This window comes from Bufo gargarizans, chromosome 10 (assembly GCF_014858855.1).
Source record: "Bufo gargarizans isolate SCDJY-AF-19 chromosome 10, ASM1485885v1, whole genome shotgun sequence".
Classification (NCBI taxonomy): Eukaryota; Metazoa; Chordata; class Amphibia; order Anura; family Bufonidae; genus Bufo; species Bufo gargarizans.
The window spans coordinates 48,195,577-48,207,846 of NC_058089.1; the positions used below are offsets into that span (position 1 = coordinate 48,195,577).

At 44.4% G+C, this 12,270-nt stretch overlaps 1 protein-coding gene across 1 annotated transcript in view; it reads left to right on the forward strand.

Moving 5' to 3' along the window:
* LOC122921065 (embryonic protein UVS.2-like) overlaps positions 1–12,270 on the forward strand; it is a 35,467-nt gene that overhangs the window by 12,614 nt on the left and 10,583 nt on the right. The window contains exons 6-9 of the mRNA XM_044270961.1: positions 1,640–1,721; positions 6,169–6,296; positions 11,744–11,853; positions 11,949–12,168. Coding sequence (XP_044126896.1) covers positions 1,640–1,721; positions 6,169–6,296; positions 11,744–11,853; positions 11,949–12,168 — 540 coding nt within the window. The remainder of the gene's footprint in view (positions 1–1,639; positions 1,722–6,168; positions 6,297–11,743; positions 11,854–11,948; positions 12,169–12,270) is intronic.

Sequence of the window (12,270 nt, forward strand, 5' to 3'; positions counted from 1 at the left end):
CCTGTAAAGTTACTTAAATCCGACTGCGGGACAAATTTTACAGGAGCAGAGAAGATAGAGAACTTCTTCAATGCCAACAAGTGTAAATGGGAATTCAACCGGCCACATTCCTCACATATGGGAGGCTCTTGGGAACGCATGATTGGTATTTCGAGAAAAATCCTGGACTCTATGCTGCTGGACCACAAATCTTTCCAGCTCACACATGAAGTCTTGGTCACCTTCCTTGCTGAGGTGTCCGCCATAATCAATGCGAGACCACTTGTTCCTGTTTCCTCAGACCCAGAGTCTCCAGCATTGCTAACTCCAGCCACCCTTCTAACTCAAAAGATCAGAATAGCCACTATTACTCCTCAGGACTTTGATTGTTCACAAACACCAATGAAAACTGGTCCAACTTCTTGCTAATGAGTTTTGGAGCCGTTGGAAGATGGAATACCTTTGCAACCTTCAAAGTCGTACAAAATGGCAAGTCAGCAAACCCGACCTGCAAGCCGGGGACATAGTTCTCCTGAAAGAAAGGGATGCTGATCGTAACAATTGGCCTATGGGTCTTATTACAAAGACTATATTCCAAGTAATGATGGCAAGGTGCCGAAAGTAAAAGTTAAGGTAATGAAAGAAGGTTCTGCAAGACACTACTTCAGACCCATAAACGAGCGGGTACTGCTTCTGCCTAAACAGGAAGATGAACTTCTCCCACCGACCTGATGCAAAGAGAGGTAAGACTGGACTGGTGCATGTTGTTGCCTTCCCCTCTGAAGACAGCCCTTCAAGTCAACTTGATTAAAGGGAGGTAAGAAGGACTGGTGCATGTTGTTGCCTTCCCTTCTGAATATGGACTCACGGATCTATCTTCCTCCTAACGCTGTCAACACTTTAAAAAGCACGTCTACAAGTAGTAATGTTTTCCTTGTTGAATTTTTGTTGTTCCTTTTCGTTTTGCAGATGTTCCAGAAGAGAAAAACCTCTATTATACATGGACTTGAACTAAATCATAGATTTCGATGGGGAGTGTCATGTTACACATGCATGGTTTGCCTTTTTATCCTGTGTGTCCCTTCTCTCTTCCCCTCCTGCTGTGCTCTCTGTAAAGTCTCCTCTCTCCCTTGCATTCTGGCTTCACTCTTCATCTCAGCCACATGTATCCTGTTAGCTGCTCACAGCATGATTTTTTTACCTATCCATTTGTTCATCGGTGTATGATCTGCACAGTTTGGAATAAACTTCTTCACGATCTACAAGGTTTCGTTTGGGTCGAGTCAATATCAGCCAATTCAACTAAGATTGATAGTTACCGCTATCTCAGCACAACTGTAAGTTTCAGAGATCACACTTTCAATGCTTAGATTGGAGAGGCAGAACACCCCCGGAAAGCCTCTTTAAGGTGACCACTATATGGGGAATGTCTTTCCAAAACCAGCCAGCAATGACACACTGTCCCATACAACCAGTTCCAGTCCCCATTTCTGCAGTGGGGACACCCTCCTGTTGAGTCAACACAACATTTAATCAAAGATAAACCATACATAGTTTACATGGGATCAGAAGGGTTAGCAGCCACGATAACAGAATTGCCTCCTTCAGCCCCTGCTCTTCCATATTTTTTAATTTTCAATTATCTCCTCTTTGCTTCTAGATAAAGAACGCAATTTCTACAAGATGAGTACCCAAAACCTAGGCGTGCCTTATGATTACCTGTCTGTTTTACACTATGGCAAGTAAGTTTTTTTTATTTTAATATGACCTACGGAATGTGATGTAGGTCTAATGACGTTGGTATGTTGTACGTGCGCCTTGTCCAACAGCGCAGGCGATATAAAGACAGGGGCAGAAAGCGCCAGTCTTGATAAATTTCCCCCTTTGTCTTGGAAGGTGATTTATGGCTCTGTATCAGAAAAACTAATCTTAGTTAAATAAAAAAAAATGTTAATTCACTTCTAGTGCTTGTATGTACACTGATGCAGTAAGTACTCTTCTATAAATGATTTGTTGTAGAAATCCTCTTCTTAAAGGGATACACAGCTTTTTTTTTCTTTTTTTTTGTGTGACTTCAGCATATGTTCTCCTATAGAGCAGCACTGAATATCGCCTACATAGAGGCAAATGCACACAACACGTCCTTAGGCTGCTATGTAGAAGTGATAAATGTATATTTACTGTCATACGACAAAAATGATCCAACCCAAGAGAGAGTCAAAAGATCCACCCCATAAATGCACATCCAACCATTATAGAATAAAATATATGTATAAAGTTTATTAGACACAACAACACACACGCATTAAAAAATTGTATACAATCTAGAACAAAGTGCGGTATGCAATAAATAAATGTAACCGACACACACAGGTCCACTGAATTGTCACAAGAAAATATATGCGTTTATAAACCAGCATATAAAGCAATACAATTAATCACATATAGCAAATGTAAGGTAAGGTAAGACCACTGGAATTAAATGTGCAAAAGGACCGACATGGGGTCAAATATCAAGAGCCAAACCTACATAGCCAGCTGGTACAGTGGACCTGGAAACATAGCAAGCGCCCAACGCGTGTCGCCGGAGCAATCCGGCTTCCTCAGGGGTAAAGGACTGTGTGTTGGGGCGTCAGTTAATATAGAGTCTTAAATAAATTGATTACGTTCACCTGTGTGGCAGGAAACTGTGGTCAGTGCATAAGCGTATCAAATTCCAATCAAAGCAAGAAACCGGAAGTGTGGATCACATGATCGGCTGGTGGAACGCATGCTGGAACGCATATGCGATCCACCAGCCAAAACACAGCCACATAACCAGGGGACATGAAGAGCAGATGAATCTGTATTGAACAATGAGGAGTGATGTGGCAAATGCAGCAATTCAGAGCAAAATCGGCAGTGCTAAACAAGCTGGCACACAATCCGGACGGCACCCACAAACCGAAAGTGGGTAATAAAACCGGAAGTGTGGATCACATGATCGGCTGGTGGAACGCATGATGGAACGCATATGCGATCCACCAGCCAAAACACAGCCACATAACCAGGGGACATGGAGGGCAAATGAATCTATACTGAACAATGAAGAATGATGTGGCAAATGCAGCAATTCAGAGCAAAACCGGCAGTGCTAGACAAGCTGGCACACAATCCGGACGGCACCCACAAACCGGAAGTGGGTAATAAAACCGGAAGTGACGTGCCGCTCTGGAACGCATGGTGGAACGCACAGTGCGCTCCACTGTGAACAGTGGAGCACACAATGCGTCCACCACACGCCCAGGGACCTGGCTACACATTGAAATGCACAGGGAAGGCACACACAAGAAGGATGGGGGTGGAACACCAATATCTACATGCATACTGGTCATGTTCAACACTGTTAATATTAATAATGATATAATAATATAATAACACAGATGCTTAACAGAGGATTGAGCATATGCATAATATGCAAATTTCAAATATATGGTGTATAAAGAGGACATAAAGAGGACATAAAAACAGGCTATGTATAGGCAGTATAACATTAATGCAAATAAAAATACCTGTATATAGCTATATTAGACATATCTGACAAATACACCTATATACGTGGTGCTGTCAGCAATCCCGATATGCATCCCCAAGAAGGCATAAACATTCAAATAATGTGAACGATACCATACATGTATGTGTAACAACACACATGCATGATAATACATGAACCTAGTATACGATCCGCGATCTAATAAGGACTCTAAAGATAATAATAATATTTAGAGAGGAGATAAATTGAAATTAGTGATAATGTGTGATCAGCGTGGTAAAGCCACTGGTATAAAGTAAAAATAAAGGAGTGGTAAAACCAGAAATGCCCAAACCATGTGCAGTGAAAGCGTGAATACGAGTGAGAAAGTGATAAGAGCCTGTGGAGAAAAGGGGTTAACACAAATAAACAGTTAGTTGATACGGGACCAATTATAATAACCAGCATAAGCCTTATGTGTCCTACCTACAACCCCCTAAATTGGGACCCTATAAAGGCAATGGAATTTCCATGCCCAATCCATGTACGACAGTTGATGCAATGAGTCTCCCCTCTCTTTCCCTCCCCTTTTCCCTTCCTTTCTCTCCTTCCCTCCCCTCCCCCCTTTTTTTTCCTCCCCGTTCCTTTTCTTTCCCCTTCCCCCCCCCTCCCCTTCTCTCTCCTCTCCCCCCCTGCCCAGACATGCGGGGTATATCAAATAACTATATTATTCATGGCTAATACACGGGAACAGCAACATATATATATTTGATACTTTTGATGTCAACTGAGCACCGACAGTTGAGACACATCAGGGGGTTTCGGTTTTAGGTGGAGGTGTTGATTTTTCTATTCCATTTCGCCTGACAGTGTATCCTGGTGGTGTTCAACCACTGTATTGTTGCATATTATGGCCACACATTGTGACATGGATTGGGCATGGAAATTCCATTGCCTTTATAGGGTTCCAATTTAGGGGGTTGTAGGTAGGACACATAAGGCTTATGCTGGTTATTATAATTGGTCCCGTATCAACTAACTGTTTATTTGTGTTAACCCCTTTTCTCCACAGGCTCTTATCACTTTCTCACTCGTATTCACGCTTTCACTGCACATGGTTTGGGCATTTCTGGTTTTACCACTCCTTTATTTTTACTTTATACCAGTGGCTTTACCACGCTGATCACACATTATCACTAATTTCAATTTTGCTCCTCTCTAAATATTATTATTATCTTTAGAGTCCTTATTAGATCGCGGATCGTATACTAGGTTCATGTATTATCATGCATGTGTGTTGTTACACATACATGTATGGTATCGTTCACATTATTTGAATGTTTATGCCTTCTTGGGGATGCATATCGGGATTGCTGACAGCACCACGTATATAGGTGTATTTGTCAGATATGTCTAATATAGCTATATACAGGTATTTTTATTTGCATTAATGTTATACTGCCTATACATAGCCTGTTTTTATGTCCTCTTTATACACCATATATTTGAAATTTGCATATTATGCATATGCTCAATCCTCTGTTAAGCATCTGTGTTATTATATTATTATATCATTATTAATATTAACAGTGTTGAACATGACCAGTATGCATGTAGATATTGGTGTTCCACCCCCATCCTTCTTGTGTGTGCCTTCCCTGTGCATTTCAATGTGTAGCCAGGTCCCTGGGCGTGTGGTGGACGCATTGTGTGCTCCACTGTTCACAGTGGAGCGCACTGTGCGTTCCACCATGCGTTCCAGAGCGGCACGTCACTTCCGGTTTTATTACCCACTTCCGGTTTGTGGGTGCCGTCCGGATTGTGTGCCAGCTTGTCTAGCACTGCCGGTTTTGCTCTGAATTGCTGCATTTGCCACATCATTCTTCATTGTTCAGTATAGATTCATTTGCCCTCCATGTCCCCTGGTTATGTGGCTGTGTTTTGGCTGGTGGATCGCATATGCGTTCCAGCATGCGTTCCACCAGCCGATCATGTGATCCACACTTCCGGTTTCTTGCTTTGATTGGAATTTGATACGCTTATGCACTGACCACAGTTTCCTGCCACACAGGTGAACGTAATCAATTTATTTAAGACTCTATATTAACTGACGCCCCAACACACAGTCCTTTACCCCTGAGGAAGCCGGATTGCTCCGGCGACACGCGTTGGGCGCTTGCTATGTTTCCAGGTCCACTGTACCAGCTGGCTATGTAGGTTTGGCTCTTGATATTTGACCCCATGTCGGTCCTTTTGCACATTTAATTCCAGTGGTCTTACCTTACCTTACATTTGCTATATGTGATTAATTGTATTGCTTTATATGCTGGTTTATAAACGCATATATTTTCTTGTGACAATTCAGTGGACCTGTGTGTGTCGGTTACATTTATTTATTGCATACCGCACTTTGTTCTAGATTGTATACAATTTTTTAATGCGTGTGTGTTGTTGTGTCTAATAAACTTTATACATATATTTTATTCTATAATGGTTGGATGTGCATTTATGGGGTGGATCTTTTGACTCTCTCTTGGGTTGGATCATTTTTGTCGTATGTAGTTGTACCACCCCTTGCACTCCTGTAAGTATTTGGTGTGCCCCCTGTCTCTTTAAACATATGTATATTTACTGTCATATTCATAGTCTTTAATGCGTCCTTTTTGCACTCGTTATAGGTTTGCTTTTGCAAGTGATGCTGGAAAACCGACTCTTGAACCCACCGGCAACCCCCGTGCTTTGATCGGGCAGCGCGTTGGATTAAGTTCTTTGGATGTCGCCAAGATTAACAAGCTCTACGAATGCAGTTAAGTTGTGGAGATGAATAGGATGTGTAGTGTTAGGCCTCGTGCACAAGACTGTAGTTTCAGTCCGCATTCGATCCACACTTTTTGTGGGTCGGAGGTGGACCCATTCATTTCAACGGGGCCGCAAAAGATGTAGACAGCACACTGTATGCTGTCAACATCTGTATGTCCGTTCCGCAAACCCGCAAAAAAAATAGAACATGTCCTATTCTCTTCTGTTTTGCAGACAGGAATAGGCATTTGAAACATACTACGCGACCAGCAGAGGGGAAAATGTGGGATGCACACGGTCGGTATCCATATTTTGCGTACTGCAAAAACGGATAGGGCTGTGTGCATGAGGGCTTAGAGAACATATCCTCTTCTATATTATGTAAAAAAACGTGCAGCTCCAGAACCATCAATGGAGATGTCAGTGTTCAAAGGCACACAGACAGTATACAGTTGCAATTTTCTGTGCAAATTGGTCATAAAATGTGATCTGATCTTCATCTAAGTCACCACAATAGACAATCACAGTCTGCTTAAACTAATAACACACAAATAATTAAATGTTACCATGTTTTTATTGAACACACCATGTAAACATTCACAGTGCAGGTGGAAAAAGTATGTGACCCCCTAGACTAATGACATCTCCAAGAGCTAATTGGAGTGAAGTGTCAGCCAACTGGAGTCCAATCAATAAGATGAGATTGGAGGTGTTGGTTACAGCTGTCCTGCCCTATAAAAAACACACACCAGTTCTGGGTTTGCTTTTCACAAGAAGCATTGCCTGATGTGAATGATGCCTCGCACAAAAGAGCTCTCAGAAGACCTACGATTAAGAATTGTTGACTTGCATAAAGCTAAAAAAGGGTTATAAAAGTATCTCCACAAGCCTTGCTGTTCATCAGTCCATGGTAAGACAAATTGTCTATAAATGGAGAAAATTCAGCACTGCTGCTACTCTCCCTAGGAGTGGCCGTCCTGTAAAGATGACTGCAAGAGCACAGCGCAGACTGCTCAATGAGGTGAAGAAGAATCCTAGAGTGTCAGCTAAAGACTTACAAAAGTCTCTGGCACATGCTAACATTCCTGTTAGCGAATCTACGATACGCAAAACACTAAACAAGAATGGATTTCATGGCAGGATACCACAGAGAAGCCACTGCTGTCCAAAAAAAACATTGCTGCACGTTTACAGTTTGCACAAGAGCACCTGGATGTTCCACAGCAGTACTGGCAAAATATTCTGTGGACAGATGAAACCAAAGTTGAGTTGTTTGGAAGAAACACACAACACTATGTGTGGAGAAAAAGAGGCACAGCACACCAACATCAAAACCTCATCTTAAGGCCTCATGCACACGACCGTTGTGTGCATCCGTGGCCGTTGTGCCGTTTTCCGTTTTTTTTCGCGGACCCATTGACTTTCAATGGGTCCGTGGAAAAATCGGAAAATGCACCGTTTTGCAGCCGAGGCCGTGATCCGTGTATCCTGTCCGTCAAAAAAATATGACCTGTCCTATTTTTTTGACGGACAACGGTTCACGGACCCATTCAAGTCAATGGGTCCGTGAAAGAACACGGATGCACACAAGATTGGCATCCGTGTCCGTGATCCGTGGCCGTAGGTTGCTTTCATACAGACGGATCCGAAGATCCGTCTGCATAAAAGCTTTTTCTGATCTAAGTTTTCACTTCGTGAAAACTCATTTCCGACAGTATATTCTAACACAGAAGCGTTCCCATGGTGATGGGGACGCTTCTAGTTAGAATACACTGCAAACTTTGTACAAGACTGCCCCCTGCTGCCTGGCAGCACCCGATCTCTTACAAGGGGATATGATAGCACAATTAACCCCTTCAGGTGCGGCACCTAAAGGGGTTAATTGTACTATCATATTCCCCTGTAAGAGATCAGGGCTGCCAGGCAGCAGGGGGCAGACCCCCCCCCTCCCCAGTTTGAATATCGTTGGTGGCACAGTGTGCGCCCACCATCGCCCCCCCCTCCCTCCCTCTATTGTAATAAATCGTTGGTGGCACAGTGTGCCCCCACCATCGCCCCCCCCCTCCCTCTCTCTATTGTATTAAATCGTTGGTGGCACAGTGTGCCCCCACCATCGCCCCCCCCCTCCCTCCCCCTATTGTATTAAATCGTTGGTGGCACAGTGTGCCAACCACCATCGCCCCCCCCCCTCTATAGCAGTAACATTGGTGGCAGTGTGCCAACCACCATCGCCCCCCCCCCTCCCTCTATAGCAGTAACATTGGTGGCAGTGTGCGGTCTCCCATTCCCCCCCCCCCATCATTGGTGGCAGCGGAGTTCCGATCGGAGTCCCAGTTTAATCGCTGGGGCTCCGATCGGTAACCATGGCAACCAGGAAGCTACTGCAGCCCTGGTTGCCATGGTTACTTAGCAATAGTACAACAGTAGAAGATTCATACTTACCTGCTTGCTGCTGCGATGTCTGTGAACGGCCGGGAGCTCCTCCTACTGGTAAGTGACAGTTCTTTAGCAATGCGCCGCACAGACCTTTCACTTACCAGTAGGAGGAGCTCCCGGCCGGACACAGACATCGCAGCAGCAAGCAGGTAAGTATGAATCTTCTACTGTTGTACTATTGCTAAGTAACCATGGCAACCAGGGCTGCAGTAGCTTCCTGGTTGCCATGGTTACCGATCGGAGCCCCAGCGATTAAACTGGGACTCCGATCGGAACTCCGCTGCCACCAATGATGGGGGGGGGGGGGAATGGGAGACCGCACACTGCCACCAATGTTACTGCTATAGAGGGAGGGGGGGGGCGATGGTGGTTGGCACACTGTGCCACCAACGATTTATTACAATAGAGGGAGGGAGGGGGGCTATGGTGGGCGCACACTGTGCCACCAACGATATTCAAACTGGGGAGGGGGGGGGGGCTGCCCCCTGCTGCCTGGCAGCCCTGATCTCTTACAGGGGAATATGATAGTACAATTAACCCCTTTAGGTGCCGCACCTGAAGGGGTTAATTGTGCTATCATATCCCCCTTTAAGAGATCGGGTGCTGCCAGGCAGCAGGGGGCAGTCTTGTACAAAGTTTGTAGTGTATTCTAACCTGAAGCGTCCCCATCACCATGGGAACGCCTCTGTGTTAGAATATACTGTCGGATCTGAGGTTCACGAAGTAGCTCATATCCGACAGTATATTCTAACATAGAGGCGTTCCCATGGTGATGGGGACGCTTCAAGTTAAAATATACCATCGGATTGGAGAAAACTCCAATCCGATGGTATAAAAGAACTCCAGACTTTACATTGAAAGTCAATGGGGACGGATCCGTTTGAAATGGCACCATATTGTGTCAACATCAAACGGATCCGTCCCCATTGACTTGCATTGTAATTCAGGACGGATCCGTTTGGCTCCGCACGGCCAGGCGGACACCAAAACGACTTTTTTTTCATGTCCGTGGATCCTCCAAAAATCAAGGAAGACCCACGGACGAAAAAACGGTCACGGATCACGGACCCACGGACCCCGTTTTTGCGGACCGTGAAAAAAAACTGTCGTGTGCATGAGGCCTAACTGTGAAGTATGGTGGTGGGGGCATCATGGTTTGGGGCTGCTTTGCTGCATCAGGGCCTGGACGGATTGCTATCATCAAAGCAAAAATAAATTCCCAAGTTTATCAAGACATTTTGCAGGAGAACTTAAGGCCATCTGTCCACCAGCTGAAGCTCAACAGAAGATAGGTGTTGCAACAGGACAACGACCCAAAGCATAGAAGTAAATCAACAACAGAATGGCTTAAACAGAAGAAAATCCGCCTTCTGGAGTGGCCCAGTCAGAGTCCTGACCTCAACCCGATTGAGATGCTGTGGCAGGACCTCAAGAAAGCGATTCACACCAGACATCCCAAGAATATTGCTGAACTGAAACAGTTCTGTAAAGAGGAATGGTCAAGAATTACTCCTGACCGTTGTGCACATCTGATCTCCAACTACAGGAAAACGTTTGATTGAAGTTATTGCTGCCAAAGGAGGTTCAACCAGTTATTAAATCCAAGGGTTCACATACTTTTTCCACCTGCACTGTAAATGTTTACATGGTGTGTTCAATAAAAACATGGTAACATGTAATTCTTTGTGTGTTATTAGTTGAAGCAGACTGTGATTGTCTATTGTTGTGACTTAGATAAAGATCAGATCACATTTTATGACCAATTTGTCAAACAGAAATCCATATCATTCCAAAGGGTTCACATACTTTTTCTTGCAACTGTATTTCTAATGCGATCGGTCACTGGATTAAAGTCTGGGTTTCCACTTCAGTCGATCTCTTAGTCTCCTAGATATTATATAAGACAACTCGACGGTTTGAAATTTGTATTCATTTTACAAAATTTCCAATTTTTGTTTTTTGTTTATTATAAATATCCTCTTCTATAATGCTGAACTTCCAGCTGAGTGACTTGCATTGACATAACGAACACAAGAAATTGGCATGTAATCTCGTGGGGTATTGATTTTTACAGGAAGCTTTCTGGATGTGATTTATCATTGTGTTGGTGGTATTCACCAGAGCAAGCGACATTGCTAAAATAAGGCTCTTTGATTTGTAGCAGACCTGTCGGTAGCTGTTCATTCAACACCGAGAGGTGTGCGTCAAATAAATATCTCTTAGGGCTGCACTCTATTCTCCTGGTCTTCTTCTCAGCCTACAAGCCAGTGTGACTACAATCAACACACCTTAGCTCTTCTCCTAAGGCTGCTTTCACACTTGCGGTAGTCTTTTCTGGCAGGTTGTTCCCCTGCCGGATCCGTGCTACCGCAAGTCCACCATGCTGGCGTAAGTCCGCTCAGGCCCCATTCACTGTAAAGGGGGTTGGCCAGAGGTCCTGCCGCAGAATGGCAAACATGCCAAGAGGTGGCCGGACAAAAAACGCAGCATGTTGTAGTTTTATTCCGACCGCCTCTCGGCATGTTTGCTGTGCTGCGGCCGGACCTCCGGCCCACCCCCATTATAGTGAATCGGGCCGGAGCGGACTTCTGCCAGCATGGTGGACTTGCAGTAGCACGGATCCAGCAGGCTTTTCCTCCGCCGAAACAGGCTACCGCTAGTGTGAAAGTAGCCTAAGCTCCCTCTAGTGGTGGCTGTAGGTAGGCACAATTTTATCATTCAGGCTATGTTCTATTCTGCAGGTATATGCAAACGGTACACATCAGCGGTATTCCCAGATGTACAGTGTACCTCCGGTATATGCCATTGTATAGTCATTGAGTGACATACTTTGGTCATTGGCTGGCCACGAAAAGAAAAAACTGTACAGTGCGGTATACGTTTTTTGCGGGTATGAAAGCCTATATTGGTCATGAAAGGTCACCATGGAGTGCAGAGAATTGTAGTTCTATGGTCATGTCTTTTAGGAGGAAATCCTTGGCAGGGCACTACCTAGATGTATTTTTTTTGTTATTTTAGATATCTGTAGTTACCTGCTGCCTGATGCACATGGGGCATTTTCATGGGAGTCCAAGAAGAACCCTAACATTACGTCATGTGTGTGGCTGATCCGGGTCCCAGAGGACAAAGTATATATAACAGATAAGCGCACGTAGCATAACTAGAGGAATGACGGATCTTTATATTGACTTTTGTGTTGACCCTAGATTTTGATTTGCTCCAGGTTTTCCTGCAGTTTGAGTCGTTCAGCGTTAGTTCCCTTCCAGATTGTTCTCAGGCCTCTGTTACTGTGTACGATGGAATCAGCAGAGAGTCGCCCATTCTTATCGACAAAATCTGCGGAAACATTGCTCCACTTGCACAGATTTCCTCTGGAAAATTTGTCAGAGTAGCATTCACCAGCTCACGGATCGGAAGCAGCTTTAAGGCGACATACAGTTCACGTGAGTACATCCACAGTTCTGTCCTGTGCATGGAAATGTTCGAGGCTGCAATGCGTTGAAATTCTGTGCGGCTGGTCACATATGGTATATGCTTTTAAATTC